At 59.4% G+C, this 23,211-nt stretch overlaps 9 protein-coding genes across 9 annotated transcripts; 4 read left to right on the top strand and 5 right to left on the bottom strand.

The window, feature by feature from the left end:
• Positions 1-14: 14 nt before the first annotated feature.
• On the bottom strand, positions 15-782 carry BDZ90DRAFT_260857 (hypothetical protein; the record flags this gene model as incomplete). The annotated part of the gene is made up of 1 exon (XM_025508305.1): positions 15-782. The coding sequence occupies one exon, from the start codon at positions 780-782 to the stop codon at positions 15-17; it is 768 nt and encodes a 255-aa protein (XP_025361805.1).
• Positions 783-1,655: 873 nt separating this feature from the next.
• Positions 1,656-4,522, top strand: BDZ90DRAFT_280108 (hypothetical protein; the record flags this gene model as incomplete). The annotated part of the gene is made up of 3 exons (XM_025509242.1): positions 1,656-2,177; positions 2,252-2,874; positions 2,950-4,522. The coding sequence occupies exons 1-3, from the start codon at positions 1,743-1,745 to the stop codon at positions 4,520-4,522; spliced, it is 2,631 nt and encodes an 876-aa protein (XP_025361804.1). The 5' UTR covers positions 1,656-1,742.
• Positions 4,523-4,589: 67 nt separating this feature from the next.
• On the bottom strand, positions 4,590-7,847 carry BDZ90DRAFT_232745 (putative EFT2-translation elongation factor eEF2). The gene is made up of 3 exons (XM_025506369.1): positions 7,685-7,847; positions 7,313-7,356; positions 4,590-7,230 (listed from the first exon to the last, which is right to left on the bottom strand). Coding segments are annotated over exons 1-3 (2,529 nt in total). The 5' UTR covers positions 7,687-7,847; the 3' UTR covers positions 4,590-4,747.
• A 340-nt stretch (positions 7,848-8,187) lies between these two features.
• BDZ90DRAFT_280106 (N-terminal acetyltransferase A, auxiliary subunit) lies at positions 8,188-11,084 on the top strand (the record flags this gene model as incomplete). The annotated part of the gene is made up of 1 exon (XM_025509241.1): positions 8,188-11,084. The coding sequence occupies exon 1, from the start codon at positions 8,319-8,321 to the stop codon at positions 11,082-11,084; it is 2,766 nt and encodes a 921-aa protein (XP_025361802.1). The 5' UTR covers positions 8,188-8,318.
• A 954-nt stretch (positions 11,085-12,038) lies between these two features.
• On the bottom strand, positions 12,039-14,152 carry BDZ90DRAFT_274970 (hypothetical protein; the record flags this gene model as incomplete). The annotated part of the gene is made up of 2 exons (XM_025508855.1): positions 13,975-14,152; positions 12,039-13,901 (listed from the first exon to the last, which is right to left on the bottom strand). Coding segments are annotated over exons 1-2 (1,875 nt in total), but the record flags the coding sequence as incomplete, so codon positions are not given.
• Positions 14,153-14,555: 403 nt separating this feature from the next.
• On the top strand, positions 14,556-16,132 carry BDZ90DRAFT_187807 (hypothetical protein). The gene has a single exon (XM_025503840.1). The coding sequence runs from the start codon at positions 14,680-14,682 to the stop codon at positions 15,637-15,639; it is 960 nt and encodes a 319-aa protein (XP_025361800.1). The 5' UTR covers positions 14,556-14,679; the 3' UTR covers positions 15,640-16,132.
• Positions 16,133-16,625: 493 nt separating this feature from the next.
• BDZ90DRAFT_260851 (hypothetical protein) lies at positions 16,626-18,968 on the top strand (the record flags this gene model as incomplete). The annotated part of the gene is made up of 6 exons (XM_025508304.1): positions 16,626-16,759; positions 16,832-17,047; positions 17,112-17,153; positions 17,217-17,562; positions 17,633-17,716; positions 17,787-18,968. 6 exons carry the CDS (start codon positions 16,626-16,628, stop codon positions 18,966-18,968), a joined length of 2,004 nt encoding a protein of 667 aa, XP_025361799.1.
• A 140-nt stretch (positions 18,969-19,108) lies between these two features.
• Positions 19,109-21,244, bottom strand: BDZ90DRAFT_260850 (hypothetical protein; the record flags this gene model as incomplete). Its single annotated transcript, XM_025508303.1, has 1 exon — positions 19,109-21,244. One exon carries the CDS (start codon positions 21,242-21,244, stop codon positions 19,109-19,111), a length of 2,136 nt encoding a protein of 711 aa, XP_025361798.1.
• Positions 21,245-21,558: 314 nt separating this feature from the next.
• Positions 21,559-22,826, bottom strand: BDZ90DRAFT_260849 (alpha/beta-hydrolase; the record flags this gene model as incomplete). Its single annotated transcript, XM_025508302.1, has 3 exons — positions 21,559-22,392; positions 22,476-22,636; positions 22,718-22,826. 3 exons carry the CDS (start codon positions 22,824-22,826, stop codon positions 21,559-21,561), a joined length of 1,104 nt encoding a protein of 367 aa, XP_025361797.1.
• Between the last annotated feature and the right edge of the window lie 385 nt (positions 22,827-23,211).

Here is a 23,211-nt window from a genome sequence, read left to right as displayed (position 1 = left end):
ATCTGGTCTCCGGCTCATATCCTCTGCCTCTTCGCCAACCCTCTCCGATACGAGCTCGCTCCTCTACCACCCCTACTCGGGCCTGCGACCGCATTTTCCCTGCTCCCGTCCTTCGAAGGGGTACTCGGCGCGTGCATGGTGCTCGGGGCGACGACGGGAGCCCCTGCTCTACGCTTTGAAGGTGTAGCTGGAGGTGACATTGTGGACGAGAAGCTACTTGGCGGTGCTGCGGATTGAGATGGTCGGGCCTGCTGGGATGGGCGTTGCGACTGCGAGGGAAGCATCTCTTCCTCTGAATCTTCATCGTCATCGTCCTTGGCTTGCACAGCAGTTGTGCCAGCTGCTCGATCCTGGCTGGGAGGAGCACGAGGTGGGCTCAACGCCATCGAAGGGGAAGAGGATTGATGCCTTGGCGGCGGTGAGATTGGCGCGGGAGGTGGCCGCGCTGGCTCCGCCGATGAGGAAGCTGGCGGTGATAGTGACAAGGCTGACGCTGACGCCGATTGCGCCGCTACTCCGGGCGAGGCGGAGCGCGTGCGGCTTCTTGTTGTGCTGCGACTACGGCTGCTTACCCGTGCGTTGGCTTGCTCTCCATCGACGGGCGAGGAAGAGAGCGTGGCATCTGGTGAGAAGTGATGAGGTGAGGCTGGCTTGTCTTGCGTCAGAGCAGGCAGCGACGAGGCTCCAGCCCTGACAGCCTCCTCCTCTGAGACTCCATTGAGGGTTCGCGTGTAGTCTGCAAAGCTGGCATTCAGCTCTGTCTGGTGAAAGAGGTCGCTCATGACGTCCCCCATCGAGCGCTGCTCGGCTCCTTCTGCGGCCGGCCGCTGGCTTGCCAGACCTCTCGCAGCCAGACTGATTGATGGCGCGAGAAGGTGGTCGCGAAGAAAGGCCGGCCCCTCATCTCGGTCGAGCGCTGAGAGGTCGAACGACACGTCGATCGTCTGCTGCTGCGGTGCTGACACCTTGAAATGGCACTCGAGCGTGGCCTCACTCCGGCCCAGCTCGCAGTCCAACCAGGCCTCCTCGCTGCCTGCTTCGCCTGTGACGGCTCTGCGTACCCATGTCGATAGATGGTCGAAGAGAGTATCACTGATGGATGAGGAGGATGAGAGCGAGAAGGGATGGGATGTCAAAGAGTCGATGCCTCCTCTCGGTTGGGTCTGTGACTGTGAGGACGCCGTCGATAGCGGTGGGGAGCATTTGGTCCGTCGTTGAAGCGTTCGAAATGAGAGGCCTTCATAGAGTACAGCCAGCGAAGACAGAGGTATGACGACTATTGCAAGCGTTTGAGATCGGGCATGAGCAAGCACTTTCTACGATTTGGGAGTAAAGAGGTCAGGCGCCAGGTGCGGCAGGCGTCGAGCTCAGGCGTTAACGCACCAGGAGCAGCTGGTGAGCAAGACCATCCTGACCTCGAGTGGACCTCAGAATGAAGGGAGCAGCAAGCAGAGCACGATGGAGCTCATGACTCCATTCATCAGCTCTTTGCATGCCCCTCTGCGATGAGGGCGAGCGTCGAGGAGGATATTGAGGTTGTATGCACAAAGCAGCCCCGTAAACGACGGACGCTCAGTCCGCCTCTTGGTCTCAACTCCACCTCTCCTCGCGTGGAGAGACGGACGACTCGACGAGTGGAAGCGAAGCACGGATCTTGATGAGCAAACGGAAAAGTAGCGAGGCGCTCAGCTCCTTGGCAACCTCACCAACAACAACAACAACCTCACAGCATCGTCCTCAGTATGGCGACGCCCAACGCTGACGGCCAGCCATCACGGCGCTTTAAGCCAAAACCAAAAGCCCCGCGACAGCAGGTGACCGAGGTGCAAGGTGCAGGGCCAGTAGATCACATTCAGGTCCTGCCTCCGCAGCAGCTGATCCCTGTTCTGCAAACGGGAGAGACGCAAGCGCCGGGTGCTCAGCCACCCACTGGTCCCGCGCTCGAGCGACAGGCGCAGCTCCAAAGGCGCGAGATCGAGCAACAGCACAGGCGTGAGGCCGAGTTGCAGAGGAGGAGAGAGAGGAGGGAGCATGAGGCCAGCATGAGACAGGATATCATTCAAAAGTGGCAGAGAACAATCGAACGAGAAGAGCAAGAGTGCAGTCATTGGGCCCTGCAGGGTGAGGACAAGACTATTGAGGCGTCACTTGGCAGGCAATTGGCCCAGCACTGGAACGTGAGTGGGCAGGCGAGAATGATGCCTACGGCGCCTCTGAGATGCTGACGGACCTCCCTTCTCGCTTCGATCAGAGTACCCGTCCTTCCCCTCGTCAAGAGGAAAAGCGCAGCAAGATCGTCAGGGATGTTCAGGCCTGTATCACCAAAGCCTGGCCTCGCTGCGCCCTCGAAATCGCACCTTTTGGCTCTTCAGTCACTGGCATCGTCACCGCCACATCAGACATCGATCTCGCCCTCCTCGACCCGAGTAGACCCTTTGGCGTCGGCACACCTCCCGAGCTTCGCGTTCGCGTACCGGGGCTCAGTGACGAGGAGGACGGCGCCGACGATGATGAAGACCTCCCCTCGTGGTACGACGTCCGTAACGTGGCCAAGGCTCTACGTCGCTACGGCGGTGCAAGCCCATCCCGGCAGGGCCGTCCTCTGTTCACCCAAGTCTTCCCGATTACGGGCGCAAATGTCCCCATTGTCAAATTCAAGGATCTCGACACGGGGCTGAGCGGTGATATTAGTGTCAACGACAGATTCGGAAGGCACAATTCAGGCCTGATCAAGGCATATGCAACTTTGAGGGAGCAGACGTTCAGGCCGCTGTGCTTTGCCGTCAAGCATTGGCTAAAGAGGAGGAAGCTCAATGATCCATCGGGAGAAGGAGGACAGGGGAGCAGTCTCTCCAGCTACTCGATCGTGCTGCTGTGAGTGCGAAACGCAAGACGTGTTCATGTGATGACACTCGCGCTCACATCTTTCTCCCTCGCCTGGTCGGACAGCGTCATCCAATATTTACAGACCCAACGACTCCTCCCTTCACTGCAGAATGATGCACTTCTTGCCTCTCAGGGTATCCCTCGCAACTACATCTTTCGCGCGCCAAAGCTACCCCGTCGCCGTGCTGGGGACCCTCGTCCAGGCTCCACCACGGACGCGCGGCGCCCAGAGGCAACAAGGTACGACGTCACCTACCTAGACACCTCGCTCGCCGAGCATCGCGGGATCAGAGACGGCGGCTGGACGTACTACCTGCGCGCTGGGGACGAAGAAGGACGACGTCTGGCACAAGAAATCAACAAAGAGCAATGGGACCAGCAGCGGGCTGCTCATCCAGAGAAGTTTGGCAATCTCCCCTGCACGGCCGACGTAGGGCTACACCGAAGCACAGACGCTTCAGGCGAAGACGCAATCACGACTCTCGGTCGGGACTTCATCGGCTTCATTCAATGGTACTCGTCCCTGTCCAAGCGAGACTACGTAATCGACGTCAAGCACGGCGCCCCCCGCAAGTCAAATACCATCCAGACTCGTCGTGCCTGGCAAGAAGCCAACGGGCTGGGAGACGGCATCCCGCGAGGGGTTGCTGCTAGTGAGTCTTCTTCGTCCGACTCGGCCTCCTCATCGTCGTCAGACGGCGAGCAGCTCCTCATTCCAGGCGCAGAGCAAGCTCCTCGCACCCGCGCAAGGGATCACGATCCCGATCAGCCCCTCGAATGGGAGTCAGACCGCATCGTCATTCGGGACCCTTTTATCCTGGATCGCAACACGGCAAAGAACATTCACCGGGTCCCGGCAGACAGGATAGACGTTGAGTTCTCGCGCGCGGTGCGCATGATTGAGGAGGGCACGATCAAGCAGGAATCTGTGGACTTACCCGTGGGAGAAGTCACAGGCATTGCACCTGGCCCACTGCTGCTCAGTCAGCTCTGCCTACCTTATGAGTACGTCGAGGCGCTGAGCCGAGAAGAGCAGGAGAAAGCGCGCGTGGAGCGCCGCGAGAAACGCGTGGCCGCCGCTACGGCTGCTGCGGCTGCCGTTCAGGGAGAGGGTGAGGGAGGAGCAAGTGAAGAGGCCAGGGCGGCATTCGCTGCCAAGCTAGCTGCAGAGCTAAGCAGCTCTGACCTGGACGTTGAGCTTGATGGCATGGGTTTGGGCTCAGGACGTGAGGGAGCAGGAAAGGCAAAGAAATCGCGTAGAGGACGAAAGAGTCGGGGTGGCAATGCTCCAGGCGGCAGTATCTTCACCGATCTCCCGGCAAGGCCACACAGTGGGAGCAGTGATACTGCTAGCCTTGCTCTGCCTCCTGCTGCACCCTTTCCTCGTGCCGGTGGGGCTCGCGGTGGCAGCAGCAGGGGTAGGGGAGGGCTGCGACCAGATTCGGCAGGCTACAGTACCACGGGGAGCAGTAGTGCCACGAATGGTACGGGGTCTAGCTTTGGGAGGGGGCGGGGGAGAGGCAGGGGAGGGGGAGGGAAGTTCCGCAACGCCAACAGAAGCAGCTCTGGATCTCGAGGCGGTGGAGCAACGATGGCGGGTGTGCCAACGGGGCCTGCTACCGCGTCGGGCACGTAGAGAGTCAGAGGGCCTCGCGTCGGCAGACATCAAGTCAGACAATCCAACGCTTTGCTGTACAGACAGACGTCTTGCGTGACCAGACTTCGTTGCCAGACGATCGCATAGAGAGGAAACGGAAATGAAGATTGATCGATGAGAGAGATGAGAAGAGAAGCAGAAGAGACTGAGCAGACTTCCACTACGTGACACCTTTCCTTTTATCACTGCGCTACGACTAATCGATTAGAGCTTGTCGTAGTAAGTGTCAAGAGGCGGCACGTCCTCCTTGAGACCCTTCCTCGTGCGGATCTTCTTGACGAGCTCGTAGAGCTTGCCAGTCTTGTCGTTCGCGACACCACCCATGAGGGCGTAGTGGTCGAAGACGGACTGGGGGAAGGCACGACCACCGGTGTTGGCACGGAGCTCGGCGTTGAAGCCGAAGGACTCGGCGACGGGCAGGTATGCCTTGACGGTGTACATGGGGGTACCGGGGCGCTGCTCCTCGGCGTAGACGTGACCACGACGCTTGTTGAGCGTCGAGTAGATACCTCCAAGTCCGTCCTCCGGGCACTGGATCTCGACGGAGTAGACGGGCTCCTGGAGACCGGGCTGCGCGAGGAGGGAGGCGGCGTAGCAGACACGACGGCAGGTGGGGATGAGCTGACCACCACCGCGGTGGATGGCGTCGGTGTGGAGGGTGACATCCATGATGTTGAAGCGGACACCACGGACGGGCTCCTCGGCACAAGGGCCCTCCTTGGAGGCCCACTGGAAGGCGGCAACGCACGAGTCCTTGATCTCGTTGAGGTACTGCACTCCCTTGGTCGTGTCGACGAGAAGGTTGGGGCCGGTGGTCTCGGGACCGAAGCACCAAATCTTACGGGCGTCAGTGACGTCCCATCCGTACTCGTCGGCAAGGAAACGGGCGCGGATCTTGACATCGTCACGCGGGTTGACCTTGCCCTGCTCGATAGCCTTGGAGAGCTCCTCGTCGAGGGGCTGCGCAGTGACGTACAGACGGTTGTGCTTGTTCTGCGACTTGGACAGAGCAGTCATCGACGACTCGGCCTGGACAGTCTCACGGTATCCGACGACAGGGTCCGAGATCTTGAGGGGGATCTGGGCGTGGTCCTCCTCGAGGTCCTTGAGGACAATCTCGAGGTGGAGCTCACCGGCACCGGCGACAATGTGCTCACCAGTCTCGGAGATCCATGCCTGGACACAGGGGTCCGACTTGGAGAGACGCTTGAGACCCTCGACGAGCTTGGGCAAGTCGTTGGCGTTCTTGACCTCGACGGCGACCTGCACGACGGGCGAGACGGAGAAGCGCATGACCTTCATGTTGTGGGCCGTCTCGGACGAGGTGAGGGTACCGCTCTTGAGCAGGAACTGGTCGACACCGACGAGACCAATGATGTTTCCGGCGGGGCAGTCCTCGATGGGCTCGATGTAACGTCCCATCATGAGGACGGTACGCTGGATCGACTTGACGAAGAGGTCCTCCTTCTTGCCGGGGGTGTAGTTGGGGCCCTGGATACGGATCTTGGGGCCCGAGCGGACGGTACCCGAGAAGATACGGCCGAAGGCGTAGAAGCGGCCCTTGTCCGAGGTGGGGACCATCTTGGAAACGTAGAGCATGAGGGGTCCGTTGGGGTCGCAGTCACGGATACCGATGGCCGACTCGTCGTCGAGAGGACCCTCGTAGAGAGCCTCGACACGGTACTTCTGCGCCGTCTTGGGCGAGGGGAGGTTGATGACAATCATCTCCAGGAGGGCGTCACCAGCGGGCAGGAACTTGCGCATGACGACCTTGAGGAGAGCCTTGCCCTCGAGGTCCTTCTCGTCCTGAGTGAGGGCGACCTCGAGCTTCTCAAGGAGCTTGGTGGCCTCGTCCTTCTTGAAGTTCATGATCGAGTCGAAGATGCGGTAGATGGGGTCAAGGACGAACATGTTGAAGGCACGCTCAAGAGGCTTGCCATCGGCGTCCGAGTCCTTGGTCGACCACTTCTTGGTCTTGGGGTTGAAGTAGTTGTCGCCCCAGAGCTTCTGCATCATCTTGTCCTTGTCGACACCGAACTTCTTGGCGTAGCGATGGGCGAATTGGCGGAGGGTGAAGGCCCAGCCGTGGAGGCCGGAAGCGAAGGCGACGGTGCCCTGCTCGGGGTAGACCATGACATCGCCGAGCACCTTGTCGGCGTAGGTGGCGATGATAACGTTGACGGACTCGATGGTACGCGAGAAGGTCTGGAAGAGGTCCTCCTTGCCGACCTGGAGCTCGAGGAGAGCACGGTCAACCTTGTTGACGCACACGACGGGCTTGATGCGCTCGGTGAGGGCCTGACGCAGCACAGTCTCGGTCTGGACACAGACACCCTCAATGCAGTCGACGACGACGAGGGCACCGTCGGTGACACGGAGGGCAGCGGTGACCTCGGACGAGAAGTCAACGTGACCGGGCGAGTCGATGAGGTTGATCAAGAACTCGTTGCCGTCGGCGGGCTCCTTGATGGCGGTGAGCTCGTCCTTGTTCATGGGGAAGTACATGGAGATGGCAGTCGACTTGATGGTGATACCACGCTCCTTCTCGTCATCACGGGTGTCCATGAAACGAGTGTCACCAGCCTTGGCCGAGGCAATGATACCGGCCTTGGAGACGAGCGAGTCGGTGAGCGTCGACTTGCCGTGGTCGACGTGGGCAATGACCGAGATGTTACGAATGTTCGTGGCTGCATGCGAGAGGCGAGCGAGAGGCGGAAGAGATGAGCTTCGAGTTCGCAGGTGACTTCATTGGTTGCAGCATTTACTCACGTTTGTCCATGAGACCACGGATCTGGTCAACGGTGAAAAGAACCCTGCGAGAGAAAGGAGGAGTGTCAGGGAACCATTCGATAGGTGCAGTGGGCTGAGACAAGCAATTCCCGATCCCTCGTCCCCTTGCCTTCTCCCTCGTCCTCTCTCATCCCTCCCGACTTGGCTCAGGGTATATTAAAGTTGTTTTTGTTGTTTGGTGACGAGCATCGACTGACGTCTCCTCCATTGCGTAAAAGGTCTCTTCCCAGCCGGCGCCTCGGCCACCATCTTGATCTTGCTCTGCGCTGATATGATCTCTCCCTCGCCCAACGCCTCGTTCACTCTGCGGAGCACATCTGTATGCGTTCATTCCATCTTGCGGATACTCACATCTTGACGAAAGTCCTTTCGGATCGGTGGGCGGGGTAGAGTAGTTGTAGGAGAGATTAAAGAAGAGCACACACCCAGAGTGCGAAGTAGTCGACAAAAAGTGACCTGAACTTTTGTCGAAAGGGAACGGAGGTTATAGGTGGTAGGAGGTGTGAGAGATGCCCTCGCGGTGTGGTAAGGAGGAAGAAGAGCGAGGACGAGGCCCACGATTGGCTTTGCGCCTTTGCCTTTGCTCTGCGTGCCGTCTTGCCCGCCCGCACGCCCGCCGCTCGTCGCACCACAGCGAAAAAACGAGGCCGTGCCACGCACCAAAGTCGTCGGCGAGCTGGCCGCGCCCGCCTTGCTTCCTCGCCGCCCTCGTGCCGCGTGGTCCAGCTTCGACTGGCCGCGCAGAGGCAGACGACTCGACGACTGGCAAAGCTGAGCGCTGAGCGAGCGAGCAGCAAGAGAAAGGTGCATGAGCCACCATCGGGTCCGCTCCGACTTTGAGTCGATGTCGAGAAGGACCGGTCAAGGCGGAGCGGAGCCAACGACGGGCGTCAGACGTCGAGAAGTCAAGTGGGGCCGTGAGCAACAGGTTGACGAGATTGGCCATCATTACCAGCATCGCATACCTCCTTCTTCTGTCGTCGAGATGCCGCCAAAGGGAAGAGCGGTGGCCGCCGGTCCGGGAACGGCTCTGCCTACCAAAGAGCGAGCCCTCTTCACTCGGCTGATCCAGGAATACGAGACCAAGAAGTTCAAGCTCGGTCTCAAGACGGCGGACACGATTCTCAAGAAGCATCCTGAGCATGGCGAGACGCTGTGCATGAAGGGCCTGCTCCTCGCCTCAACAGGCGATCGCCAGCAAGGCTTGGAGCTGGCCAAGCAGGGTGTCCGCAAAGATCTGATGAGCTTCATCTGTTGGCATGCATTGGGCATCTTGAATCGCATGGACAAGAACTACGAAGAGGCAATCAAGTGTTATGGCCAGGCGCTGCGCATCGAGGGTGGCACCAACTTGAATCTCATTCGCGAATCCTCATACATGTACATGCAGTCACGCAACTATCCGGCACTCATTGACAACAGGGTCAACCTCCTTCGTATGCAACCCCATCTCCGTAACAACTGGGCAGCACTTGCAACTGCGTACCATCTCGCTGGCAGGCTCGACGAGGCAGAGAAGGTCCTCGCTCAATGGCAGTCAACATGCAGAGACGTGCCCAAGCGCTCATATGAGCACTCAGAGATGCTTCTCTACCGCGCCTCGATCCTCCTCGAGGCAGGCAGGCATCAGGACCTGCTCAACCACCTCGCCGAGTCTTCTTCGCGCATCGTTGACAGGCGAACAGCGCAGGTCATGGAGGGCAAGGCTCTCCTCGCCCTCAATCAACTGGACAAGGCTCAAGCGCTGTGGCGCAAGCTGATAGACGCCAACCCCGAAGACCAGCAGTACGTCTCGGGTTGGGTGCAGAGCAAGGCCGCTGCGGGCAACGACCAGGAAGCCGTTGCGGCTCTGCGTGAGCTGCAAACACTCTTCCCTCGCAGCCAATGCGCCAAGCGTATGGAGCTCACACATCTTGCCGGATCCAACGAAGCTTTCAGCTCTGCGTTCGAGGCATATCTCTCGCGAGCCCTCACCAAGGGCGTACCCAGCATCTTTGCCGACATCAAATCGCTCCTTTCCGACTCTGATAAGTGTAGCGCAGCTGAACGAGTGGCGCTGGCCTTGCTGCAAAAGTACTCGCCATCGACATCAAGCGATGAGCCCCCCTCGTCGTATCTGTGGACTCTCTACTTCCTCGCTCAATTCTACTCGTACCGCCAGCAACCAGAGCAAGCGCTGAGCTACATCGAGAGCGCAATTGCGCACACCCCTACCCTGCCCGAGCTGCACATGACAAAGGCTCGCATCCTCAAAAGAGCAGGAGCGGTACAAGCTGCAAGCCACGCGATGGAGGATGCGCGCCTGCTAGACGGGCAAGACCGCTTCCTCAACAGCAAAGACGCAAAGTACAAGCTCCGCATCGGCCAGGCCGCTGCAGCGGAGAAGGTCATGGGTCTCTTCACCAAGCCCGACGCTCCCTCTCCCCTTTCTGACCTGCTGGAGATGCAGGCAATCTGGTTCATCCTCGAGGCGGGCCTCTCTCACGAAGCGGCAGGGCAGAATCATCTGGCACTTAAGCGCTACGCTCAGACGGAGAAGATCTTTGAGGATCATTGGGACGACCAGCTTGACTTCCACTCGTATTGTGTGAGGAAGTTCACGCTCAGGGATTATGTAGACATGTGTAGGTGGGAGGATGGCGTGAGGGGTCACGCTGGATACAGAGAGGCGGCGATTAGGGCTGTTGGCGTATACCTGCGCATTTATGACGATGCGCAAGCCAACAAGGGCTCTGGATCATCTCCCGCAGCAGGCGAGGTTAATGGCAACGGCTCAGTGGCAGCGAGTTCGCAGAGCGACGACGCAAAGAAGGAAGCGAAGCGTCTGAAGAAGGCAGAAGCGAAGCGCAAGGCCGAGGAAGAGGCCAAAAAGCAGGCAGCAGCGGCCGCAGCAGCAAAGCAGAAGGCCAACGGCAAGGGCGCAGCGCAGACGGATGACGAAGAGGTCAATGCACCCCCGCCTGATCCGGACCCGGAGGGATGGACCCTGCTGCAGAGGGAGGAGCCCTTGGAGGAGGTTGAACGGTTGTTGAAGAGCTTGCAGACGCACGCAGCGAGGGATCCCAGGGTGTGGGTGGCTACCTTTGAGCTTGGGCTCAGGCGAGGAAACTGGCTGTTGTGCGCAAGCGCACTGAGGAGAGGGACGGATGCGTGCGCAACAGCATCATCACCCGCCATTGCGGCAGAGGCGCAGGGTCGTCTGCACGTGCAACGACTCCAGCTCCTTTCGTCCCTCCCCACCGACCTCTCGACGCTGGACGAGCCCACAAGAGCAGGAATCACCGCTGCCCTCGGGGACGATCTCTCTGCTCCCTCCGGTGTGTCACTGCAAAGAATAAATGACGACCACCTGCAACGCACAGGAGACGTCCTCTCCCATTCTCGTGGAGCATTGGTGCTCGGCGGAAAGCAGGCAGAGCAAGAGGTCAAAGCCGCGCTCCTTCACCTTGCCTCCCAGCCTGGCACGAAACTGCCTACACTTCTCTCCGCATGGACCTTCCTGCAAGGCAGCACCCGCACACCCGCCGGATCGGTCGCTCCCCTACTTCCTGGTCCTCACCTTTCTGCAGCAGCGAGCCCTGAGGAGCTGGAGCAGTTCCGCTCCAAGGCGCACGGTTTGCAACCTTTGGCTGAGGAGTTCCTCACGGGCGAAGAGAGTGAGAAGAGGAGAGAGAGGAGGGAGAAGCAGAGGAAGGATTGGGAGGCGTGTAGGGATGGCGAGGAAGGTGTGCCAGCTGAGAAGCTGGACTAAGGGTGAGGAGGGTCAAGAGTGGGCGGGCGGCATAGAGACGATGCATTGTTGTGGCAGGCAAGCAATGTGAATTAGCATTCTGAGCAATATTGGTAGTGAAAGAGAGCGATATGACGCAGCGCCTCGTAACCCGCACCGATGAGGCCCTGCTCAGTCGGAAAGACCCGCTCTCGTCTCATCTCCTCTGCTGGTCTTGACCGCCTCCTGGGCCCGTTGCCCCACCTAAGCCGGTGCCGTTGGCACTTCCCATCCTCCGCATCATTGCTGGACTATTCCTTCCCCCTGCACTGCCGTCAGACACTCCCGTCGCGGCTGAGGAAGTCCGAACATGATGAGGGCGACGCAGCTGAGAGTGCCACGTTTGGAGTAGCTGATGTGCCGAGTCCTCGTTTTCATCTTCCATCTCGCTGGGCGCGCTGACGTCCTCAGCAGGGTCGCTTGGCCCTTGTTCTTCTGAGGCGGTGACATCCGAGTCGGGGGCGGTTCGACGCCAGGGTGGCAAATTGGTGCGGTGAGCAGCAGTAGCACTCAGACGAGAGCCCTGCCCACGTCCATAGCTGTCGCTTCTGCCTGTCGCGCCGAGGAAAGGCGTCGTAGGCGATGCTGGTCTCGCGCCAGATCCGCCGACCGCACCGTGAGATCCGGGTAGCGATCCACCCGAGCTGTTAGCACCAGGCAAGAGGTACGAGAAGCGTTCGTTGGCCCCGTTCCGCTGATGGTAGTGCGAGGACAGTGGCGAACTCTGCACTCCGCTAACACTTTCCGTGGTCGTCACTGGCTCGAGGGCAATCGTGCCCGTCGGCGTAAGAGGTGGAGAGAAGGGTGCAGTTGGGGAGATGGGCGTCGTAGCATTGTTGGTTGTGAATGATGGTTGGCCACCTGCGGTGCCAGGTAGCGAGCGAATGGGCCTGTATGGCGAGGCATCCCACCCAGAGATGATGAGTGGTGACGCACGTCCCTCGGCGTTGGCTTGTGTGGCGGGTGTGATCGTGCGGGAGCGCTGCCGCTGCAAAGTGTGTCGATGGCCGCGCAGTGGCCAGCCAGGTGTACTTGTTGCGCCTGGCTCCGCGTGAGAAGCGAGTGTCAGGCTCCCCCACCTGTCGGCGAGCGTGCCGGTTCCAGCGACATCCTCGGCTTCATCGACTCCGATGGCCTGGCTGCCATGCCATCGTTCGCCGTTTGGATCCGAGTTGGGCTCGAAGACATTCGCCTGTGCTTGCACATCTGGTTCGACGTCGATGTCCATCGCCATGGCCGCAGCCTCGACGGCCTCGCCAGCCGGCTCGAATCGTCCGTACCCTTCGGTCGCCGGTACTGACGAAGCGGTAGAGATGTCACTCTGATCCGCAAAGCTCCCCACACTTTCGTCACCTTGCTCACGATCTCGCTCGCTGGCTTCGCTTTGGCGCCTCCTCTTCCACTCCCTCCGAGCCAGCCGAGCCCTCTTCCTCTGTCCCTCCCACTCCGCAGAAGGCCCCGAGTACGGAGCGTACTTCTTCTCCCTCATCCTGGCGCACTCCTTCGGGTCCTGAGCAGGCAACTCAGGAACACACAGACCAGCGGGGGTTTCATACGTCGTCTTGACTTTCTCCTCTCGGTCGGGAGCGCGAGGCGAGAAGACGACGCGGATCGATTTGTGGAGGTAGAGCTTGGGCTCTTCTTGCTCGGGACCCGCCTGCCACGAGGAGGATTCGAGGATTTGGGCGGACGCTGCCGCCTGCTTGGCGCTTTGCTGCTTCTTTGAGGCCGGCTTGAGAGGCGGAGAGGCAAATTGTAGATGAACGGCATAACGCAGCATCTCCTTCGGCTTGGCCTCGCTACGCAGCAGGGAGGTGGTTGCGCCCAATGAATGGCGCTTGGCACGACCCGTCGTCATTGATGGGAAGCTCGAAGCCTCGCTGCCCGCCTCAAGACAGATCTTTTGCCTCAAGAATGTCTTGCTGCCTGCAGGCATGTCGCTCAAGTCGTATGGCACAAGGAAGAGCTTGAAGGGCACATTGAGGTGCGGGTTCTTGATTAGAAGCTGGATCTGACCTCGACGCGGGACTGCATACCCGGGAAAGACGGGGACTGCTGGTGGAGCTGCTTGTTGGGATGAGCTCGGATCGAGACAGGAGGCCAAGACGGAGCTGTAGTGCGACTCGAGGTTGATTGTGCCTACGTATGGAGCTTGTGTCGTTGCGGCAGACATGGTCGGCCCGGCCGCTGCAGGAGGCGTGGGCGATGGCATGCTGCTCTGTGCTACGTAGCTACTACTGAAGCTGCGAGTTGAGCCACCTGAAGGGCTCTGTTGTCCTGTTGTTGCCTCAGGTAGCGGGTAGAACCTAGCTTCAAAGTCGATCTTGAGGTGCTTGGGCGTCTGGCTCTGGCCAGAAGTACAACCTAATGCACCGATCTCGGCTTCAAAGGGAAACGGAACGCTCGGTGTTGTACTCATTCGGCCATTAAGGAGGGATTCGGAGTAGGAGCCGACTAACGGCAGGTTACTCGGATTGGGCGACGTGGAGAGGTGTGAGGAGAGGCGTCGCGATGACGAGCGAAAAGGCATGCGTGGAGATGGGGGTGATGAGGCCAAGGAAGGCATGCTGGGACGAGGAGACTGCTTGTGAGGCGAAGCTCGTGGAGAGGAAAAGGGCGAGGATGGCATCGCAGCGTCGTCTCTCCATCCACTATGGCAGTGGGGTGGATCAGGTGGAGCCGCACCTAGGCGGCTCTGCTCGCCTGGTAAGTTGAACATCGGTGTTGACGAGGAGCGCATGCTGGGTGAGGTGTCCCCTCTAATCGCTGAGCGAGAGAGGGGCGAGGATGGGAAGGCGGCTGTGCGAGTCATCCCTGAGCTGTCAGTAGATGATATCGAGACGCATCAATGCGCTCTGTCATCCCAACTCACCGTTCCAAGTCATGACGCCAAGGGCGTGAGGCTAGGCTATGTTGGTGGGGATGGCGGCGAGGACGATGATGATGATGATGAGTCGAAGTTCGTTGGCATCGTCGACAATGATGTATGCGCCGAAAGGGTCGGAGGGCTCGATCGAGAGTGGGACTACGGTTACGGAGAGAGAGAGATGAGACCGGCACGGCAAAGGTCAGGCAGGCGGCGCAAGGGTGCACTGACTCGACTCGAGGTGGCCGACGGGCGGACAGGCGCTTGCTCCTAGATGCACAGATGGCGCGAGCAGAGACAACGATCCACTATGCCGGCCTCGCACAGGAGACGCTAGAATAGAAGAATCACACCATCGTCTGTGTTGCTCTCATCCTTGGCCCCTTTCGAGGGTGTCCTGACCACCAATATCGTGCCTGATCGCCATCTTCGCCGAGCTCGGGGGGTCCAAGCCACGCTCATGACCCTTTCAGCCAAGTCGTCAGACCTGGACGGGAGCACTGAGCCGTCGGACCGACACGAGCGGACGGGCGGACGGGCGGGCAGGCGGATGCAACGAGCGACGGCTCTGCGCGAAGGAACACAAGACAAACAGTTGCCCTGGCCTGACCCGCCGGCCGGAAGACAATCGACACCGTTCAACACATCTCAACCTCACGCTCCTCACCACCTCTCTGCCCTTGAAGGTCGCGCTTGCACGCGTGACAGGCGATGCACTCGAGGTTAAATTCAGCCGCTACACCTCCCATCGCGTCGTCATCCTCTTCGGCCTCATCGAGTCGCTCCTCAGCCGCGTCGACCCCACGTCCCCTCTCCCCTCCCCTCTTGACCCTCAACGGCTCCCCTATTGCTCCGCCCTCATCGAGCGCATACCCGCCCGTCTCGCCAGCTCGCAAACGTCGTGCTTCATCCTCTCACTCCAACAGAATGGCAGGTCAAAAGCTCGACCCCGCAGGAAGGCATCAACGCCAATCTTCAGCACAGGCACGGCAGGCAGCAGCAGCGGCACGAGCGAGGAATAGTCAAAGAAAGACAGCAGCAAAGAATGCGGCTCCCAACCCGATCTTGCACCCAATCGCCTTTGTCTCATGGGTGCGATGGCGCATCGATATCTGGCTGCTAGGACATCTCGCCGGGGAGATGTTGACTGACGTCGAGATCTTCTTGCTCTGTAAGTGGGCGCGCCGTCCCCAAGTACATCCTCGTCGTGCGGCGCTGACGTTCGTGTCTTTTCGTGCCCGTCCCTCGCAGTCGTCGTCACCTTCCTCCTCACCTGCGTCGTACTCTACTCGCTCTTGTTCCACCTTCCCAACCGCATTCATGCGCTGTTGGGACGAGCGACGTACTACATCTTTGGTAGCGAAGGAGCGGCTGGAGGTTTGGGAAGCGCGGGAGGTGGTGTGGGAGCTCTTAAGGCGGCACTGGGGAGTGGGAGGACTGCTAGCTCGTAGGAGCTGCGAGAAGCGGTATTCCGACGCGGAATTGGCAAGCAGGAGGCGTCGACATGATAGGTCGCAGCGAGCAGCTGCTCGCCATTGCAGGCGGTCGGAGCATACAGTCGCGCCCTCAGCAAGCACGCACACACGAGCGGGACGGGATGAAGTGATGGCGATACTGACAGCACCCGGTGCTGCGAGGCCATGCTGCGATGCTGCGACCGACTTAGCGTAGACCTTCGGATGGAGCTTGCCGCCAAAGTTGTTGTACATATCTTCCCATCATCTCTTTGCTGCTAGACCTCGGTCAGCAGCGGCAGCGACAGCTCTTGATTGCCTAGTGATAGGCGCCTCAAGGCATACCGTTCCGTCCTCTTCCAGAAACTCTCTGCCTGTGCTGTTGATGAAAGGCTCAACTGGCGTCTTCCGTAGTAGGGCGCCAACCGGCGGTGTCGTCTTCAACTTGCTTCAGCTGTCGAATTGGTGACTCAACAAGCTCAGCGAGTTAAGCTATCCGGCGGCTCTAACGGGAGCCGAGGCCTCGCACGTACGATTAATGCACTGCGGGACGGTAGCATGGCGTCGGGCAGGCAACAACTGTTGTCCTTTGTCCGCAAGTTGCCCTGGATTCACACGCTGAGTGGGCTCCTGTAGTCGCATCGATCGAGGGCCATCACAGCAGGGCTGGAGCGCTGTTCTCTCATGGCGCCTTCGGAGAGGGACGGACGGCTTTGCAGTCCTGCACGAAGGCAGGAAGAAGAGCAAGCCACGCGGCTTGTAATCTAATCAGATGCTCCGGTTCGAGAGCTCTGTGCAGAGGACAAAAAAGCGAGCAAGCATGGTGCAGCGCCGACGCAAACTCGTACGACAGGCTGGCAAGGTGGCGTACTCTAATGACTACTCCGCGCTCTCGATGGGAGAGAGGGCAAGGGGGGATGAGTGGGGCTGCTCTGCCAAGTGGATGGTAGGTGCGATCGGGCAGACTCGCGCAATAGGCTGGCTAGACGATGCAAAAGGGGAGGCACACAGCGCTAAGCAGGTCCCATCACCAATCTCGAAAAGTGTGAGAAAGCGTTGAAAAAAAAAAAGCGAGTGAGGGCGAACTGGATCCCGTTCCTTGAGACGGGTTGGGAGTTGAAAAAGCGGGAGGCCCACTATCAGATCCCTCTGCACCATCCGTCACCTTCGATCATCCTCTCCCCTTAGATTCGATCTTTCGCCATGCTTCCCTGGGAATTCAGCGAAGACGACCTGAAGGACTCGCTAGAGTACTATCCTGACAACACGATTGACGAAATCCGTGCGACGCTCGTGGCCTTCAGCTACAGTAGCTACTATGTACCTGCAATGGCCCTGTGAGTCCTCATTAAGTCGACTCAACGCAGGACTTGTGGCTCTTTGCGCTGACCACTCCTTCACTCTCGTAGGCTTGTCATCTACTGCCTCTTTGTCGGGCTGATCTTGGCTGATGGTATCTTGGGATGCCTGCCGCGCCGTGCCGTGCCGAGATGGATCCGCGCACACGTCATGGAGGCACCCTTGGCAACGAAGAAGCACCACGTCGCTGTGGGCGCTGGAGTCATCCGCCTGCCTTTGAGGTTGCAGAGTATCGTCGTGGGTGGGCTGTTCTTGGCTACCTTCGTGTGAGTATGGGCTTGATACGGGAGGCGTCGACGGGCAACGCGCTGACTGCCACGACTGCGGCAGGCCCATTTTCTGCTTCTACCGTCGCGCCAACCCGGACCTCTAGTGAGTAGATGCGATCCTTGGACCCCCTTTCACTGCAGCTCATCACTCTTGACCCCTCGTTAGCTACGACCACGCCTGGGAAGCACACCTTCGTTCCCTCTTGGACCGCACCGCGATGATTAGCACTGGCCTCCTCCCCCTTGTCATCGTGACCGCAACGCGCCGCGCTCTTCCCTCGGTATCGGGCATCGACTTCGGCAACGCTATGGTCTATCATCGCTGGCTTGCACGCTTTTGTGCGATCCACGGTCTCATTCATGGTATCGGGTGGTCGGTCTCGGAGGGCCTCAGGGGGCACTACAAGAAGGAGTTCAAGGACCCCTACTGGAACTGGGGATGCGCTGCTATCGCTATGTTCATGGGACTGGTGTTCTTGAGCATTAGGCAGCTGAGGGTGAAGGCATATGAGGTCAGTACCGTGTCACCATCATAAGGGAGCGGTGAGCTCATTGCTGATGCAACGGTGGTCGCATTCCCAGGTATTCATCGCGCTGCATGTCATCCTAGCCCTGTTTTCTCTGGTCACACTCTACTTCCACGTCAAGTTGATTGACTACGCTGCCGTGAGTCCAACACTACTGTGGCAAGATCCCATCTTCATCACCACTGACATTGATCTGTCCGCTCTTCCAGTGGATGTACTTCACCTGGGTCGTTGAGATCGCCGCGGCCATTTGGGGACTGGACCGACTCGTCCGATGGATCAACAAGGCCTACCTCTCTGCGGGCACTAGCTTCTCTCAGCCGCTCACACAGGCGGTAGTCACTGCGCACGGAAGCGACATCTATCGTATGCGCGTGCACCTCGGAGCCTCTAAGGTACAGCCATTGATTGGTGGCCAGCAAGCCAGCCTCCTCTCCCGCTTCAGGCTGAGCCCTATCAACAAGCTCAGCGCCGGCACGTCGGTCAGGCTGACCATTCCTCGCCTGCAATTCTGGAGCGACCACCCCTTCACCGTCATCGACGCTGGGCTCGTGAATGGCGCTGAGTCGCAGGGATACGTCGACTTACTCATCCGCTCCGCTGACGGCATGACGAAGCAGCTTGCCACGCTCCTCCAGAGCAGCGATGACAAGGCCCTTGAAGCCGGCTCTGGCACCGCAGTCGACCGAACAATGAATGTCGTCCTCGAGGGTCCGTACGGTCACTGGCACTCCTCCGTCGTAAAGCACGACGACGTCCTCCTCTTCGCGGGCGGAGTGGGCATCACCTTCTGTCTGCCTATCTTCGTTCAGGCAGCAGCGCAGTCGGACGCACGATGCAAGCTCGTCTGGGCAATTCGCGACTTCGACATCGTCGACTCCGTGGCAGATCAGCTCATCCGTCTTGACGAGGTACTGAGGGCGGCCGGACCACGCAGTAGTAAACCAAAGATCGAGCTTCGTGTCACGGCTGGTGAATTCTTTGACAAGGCGAAAGAGGAGGTTGCTGAAGGGGTCGCCGAGCTCAAGCATTCGGCAACTGACAGCGACAATGCGCTGTCCAAAGCTTCATCAAGCGCCTCATCGACGCCTATCCCCTCGCCTCCGGACGAGAAAGCAGAATACGTCGAGGCCAAGAAAATCGAGAGCAGCTCCAAGCGCTTGACTGCACTTGCTGCTCGCCTCTCCGGTAGCATGGACCTGGTAGCTGTGCACGGGCGCCCGTCAAAGAGAGTGGCGGATCACTTTGAGCCTCACAGCGACCGTACTGCCGCTGTGATCGCTTGTGGGCCGGCATCGCTCTGTGATGACACAAGGGAGGGAGCAATTTTTGCGCTGAGGAAGGGGGAGTGGAGGGATGTTGAGTACGTGGAAGAGTGCTTTGATTGGTAAAGGGGGCTCGGCAAAGCGGTGTGATGGGATCTGGTGGTCATTGGGTTGTTCTGCTGGTGTTGTAACGTCAAAGGATCGTCAAGTGCAATTTGAATCGAAAAGATGCATTGACTGCGTGGCGACGAGCTGCTTGTTCCCGTTCACGCTGCTCTCTTTCTCCCGTACCACCCCTGTTTGAAGTTGATCACAGGCGGTAGCGTCACCACCACATTGTTGTTCACTCCCTCCCCTCCCTCTCCCACCCCACCTGTCTCGGCCGGGGGAAACGCGAAAGACCCCCTCGGAGTGCCTGCCATACTTGCCGTCCCCCCTCCAAAGAAAGGCCAAGCTGGCGTCACAGCACTGGTGGGAGTAGTCATGCCCAATGACCCACTCGCACCGCCGGTGAAGCCCGTCAGACCCGCCAGCCCGCCCGCAGTAGCAGGCGTGGCTGGGGACATCAGGACACCACTTGCTTGCGGCATACCCCACGCTGACGAGGTTGCTGGCGTAGCAGCGCCTCCGATAAGTGTGCCTCTTCTTGATCCGGGCCGAGAGAGTGAGAGGGAAAGAGAGCGCTGATGCCCGGATTGGAAGGGCTGCTGCTGGGTGTCCAAGGACAATGAGGGTGGCGGCACAGCAACTGAGCGCCTTGATGCTAAGGCAGCCGTGGTACCTCCTGAGAGGGGAGAAGGAGCATTGTCCGGTGTGGGAGGACCGGAGCTGCTTTGTTGCTGCTGTTGAGAGGTGGAGGCCGTACGCAGTCGGATGGAGAGTCGTGGACCTGTGCCTCCAGTCGCTGTGGCTGATGCTGACGGCGAGGAGGTGCGCATCGTTGTGTCCTGCGATTGAGATGCCGGAGCAGGTGAGGAGGCCGCAAAGGTGCCAGGCGAATTGATGGGCGAGGAAGGCATGGCGTTGGGTCCTGAGGCGCTCGTCCGCACTGCAGTGAGAGCTTGTTGTTCCTTGCCCTCGTACCCTTCAAACTTGCGTTGAGCAGCCGCCATACCCGCCTCGTCGAGCCTTCCGATGAGCGCACTGAGACTCGTTTGCACCAGACGCGAGGACAATAGTCGCGACTCAAGACGAGAGAGGGTACCATTCGTGGTCGCTGCCCCTCCCCCTGCTGCTTCCTCTCCTTCCTCTGGCTTGCCCTGCTCCTCGATGGTGGACGATGAAGCCAGAAATCGATTGGAAGGGTATGAATCGGTCTTGCGCCATGTGTGCAACGCCGGTAGCTCAGGAAGATGCGATGGAATCTCGTTCCGGGACTGCTTCTCCTGGCGACGGGTCTTCTCGCCGAGTAGGAAGAGGGTCTCCGACAGATCATCGTCGTCTTCCTTGTCCTCCTCTCTTTTATGTCGAAGGAGCGTCTGCACGAATTTTGCTTGGTCGTCTCTTGCCCACGCTGGCGCAGTGGCATCCCCTTCGTCGCCGCCCGTTGGAGCCCGCGGTGAAGGCTCGTAGTCCGGGACCTTGTGTCTCCACTCGACTATACGGCTCACTTCGCATTCGTACTCCTTTGCGCTGGCCAAGTGGCGCACTTCGTCCTTCTTCTTCGCTTCTCCCGTTTCGAGGTCGAAGGACTCGTCGGCTTCATCTGCGCCTTCTTCCTCCTCGTCCGCGGCATCATCCCTCCTCGCCCTCACGATCCCCTCTAGCAAGTCCCTCGCATTCGGCCTGATGCGACCGCTATGCTCCGCACACCTAGCAGCTAGCTGCACCATATCCTCCAGATAGTGATCCAGCCAGCCACGCAGCACTTCGATTACCGGACGCTGTATGCCCGCATAGCCTGCGAGGCGGGCGTATCGCTGGATGACAAGGTCGAGGGCGTCTCTTGCTTGGGATTCAGAGGACAGCGAGGAAGTGTGGACGAGACGATCGGCGGAGGGGCTGGACTTTCTAGATGAAGAGGAAGAGGAAGGGAGAGGTAGACAAGTAGAGTGAGCCGTGGATGGAGGAGTAGGCGAACGGGTGCGGCGCTTCTTTTGTGGGCGAGGTGGGGCACGAAGTGTTGGTGATGAAGTAACAGCCAGACCAGCGCCGTTTCTTGGTGGACCTGTCGACGATGAAGTCATGGCCAGCGAAGAAGATTGCAGGGCAGGCAACTCCTGGCTCTCATCTCTCAGCGGGGGAGGAGCAGGCGCATAGCTGGCCTGCTGAGAGAAGGAGACACTTCGACTCGGCCCTGCTGCTCCGCCTGCACCTGCACTTGGCCCAGGTGATGAAGCGCTGGGTGACGAAGCTGACACAGAGCCCTTGCTGCGATGCCCCAATTTGAGAGTGATGGGCATCGCGGAGGCGGGAGAGATGGAGGATGGAGGATGGAAAGGAACAAGAGACGATCGCAGTCGGCCGCGTGGAGCTCGAGCTCAGCAACGCCAGTCCGCCAGTCCGACGGGCGCGATCAGAGGTCGCCAAGCGTAACGGTCTTGACCTCGCCGTCACGACTCTGGCTTCAAGGCACGAAGCAGCTACTGAATTGAAAGCATTGCATTGATCATCACAAGTGAGATAGCCTGAAAGGAACCGGTGACTGCAGCTCATTCCCTCGTTCTTTCAGCAGCCAACATCATGACGTCGAGTCCTGCTCGGCAGATTAGCCGCCTCACGAGTGCCTTTGCGAGCCTTTGCGAGTCATCCCCTGCTCGCGCTGCTGTTTTGCCGGCGAGGAGTCCTCGCCCTTCTTTCTTCCCTTCCGATCGTCTTTCTTCTGCTCCTTCGCCCCTTTCTTGATACTGTCATTCTGGTCACTCGACTTGCTCTGCTTCCCAGTCCTTGGGTGGTCCTCATCCGACTGCTGAGGCTTCGTCTGCTGAGGCTTCGTCTGCTGAGGCTTCGTCTGCTGAGGCCTGCCCTTCAACTCCTTCGCCTTCGCATCCTTCGCGGCCTTCGCTTCTCCGTTCTGCTGGGCGTGCCCATCGCCACCTTTCTTCACTGATACCAGCTCGTACCCAGTCTTGTTCGTCTTCGCCGCCTTGACTGCCAAAGCAGTTCGCACGACACCCGTCGCGAAATCGAATGCCTTCCTCTGCGCATTCTCATTCGTCCCATATCCCGCGTGCTCATCTGTCACCAGTCCATTCACCCAGGCCCACCCTCTGGCACACATTGCGTCGCCGGGCTGGCAGATGTCCATGACCTTGCTCCTCCAATTCTTAGGCACGACGCCATCCAGCGTGGGACAGAGGAGCGTGCCGACTAGGATACCAGGTGAGTCCTTTGACATCCAAAAGGGCATCTTATGGTCCTCTTGCGGAGTGGCAGGCAGCATCGGCGTACCTTGAGAGCGACATGGATTGCCAAAGAGGATGACTCCGAGGATGCGGTCGTAGTGGTCGTTAAGATGTTGCAGAGCATTGACAGTGGCTGTGGCGCCTTGAGAGTATCCTTCCAGAATAAAGCAGTGGCCGGGCTCGGCTTCGCTGACCTGTTTGATGATCTGTGCGTGAGCGAGCACGGAGGCGTTGCAGGTGTGAGCGATGCGTAGGCTGAACGCCCGGATGGTCTCGCCCGCGCACTCACATCACCGGTGCCAGCATTGCTGTTCTGATACCAGCTGGCAGCGTAGACTGTGTCATGTTCTTTGCCTTCTGGCTTGAGCGCCTTCGTGATGAACTTGTTCAGCGGAATGAAAGGCTCGCTCGGACCCTGCTCCTCGAGTGAGCCGCGCGTGGTGATGATGGCTGCCGGGCGAGCACGTCAAGGGTACGGATGGTGAGCTTGACTTGATAGTCAGACAGGTGCGTGCCGTGACGAGCACTCACAATAGCTGGTGCATTCGGTCGAAGGGGGAGGAACAGCAGCTGCGACTGCATTGCGAGCCAGAAAGCTGGCAGCCAGGCCAGCCGTGACGAAAAGGCGAGAGAGAGGCATTGATTGAGCAAGAGTGCGAGCGTGAGCAGGATGGCGACTGACGCAGCGACGGGGTAGACCGTCGCAGAGAGGTCCTTATATAGCGACAAGGTGACCGCGGCGGGTCAAGTGCTGTCTTCTGGATATCGTCCTCTCACGCCCCGTTCCTCGTGGCAGTGCTCATCTCGAGATGCCGTGGGCACGGCATGACGATGACAATGTCACGCCGCGTGACAGTCTGTTATCTTTGTCAAGTCTGGGTATCAGGAGTAGTCTTGAGCCCGATCAAAGCTCGATGCCGCTGCTACTGGCGTTGGCCTCCACAGGCTGAAGCACGGACCGTACCCCGAAGCCGCCGTCACTCTATTCGCCGCTTTCTGGCCGTCTAGAGCCAGCCCTGGGTGTT

Source organism: Jaminaea rosea (genome assembly GCF_003144245.1).
Source record: "Jaminaea rosea strain MCA 5214 unplaced genomic scaffold BDZ90scaffold_8, whole genome shotgun sequence".
Classification (NCBI taxonomy): domain Eukaryota; kingdom Fungi; phylum Basidiomycota; class Exobasidiomycetes; order Microstromatales; genus Jaminaea; species Jaminaea rosea.
Note: the sequence above shows the minus strand (reverse complement) of the source record. Positions and strands in the feature narration are given on the sequence as shown.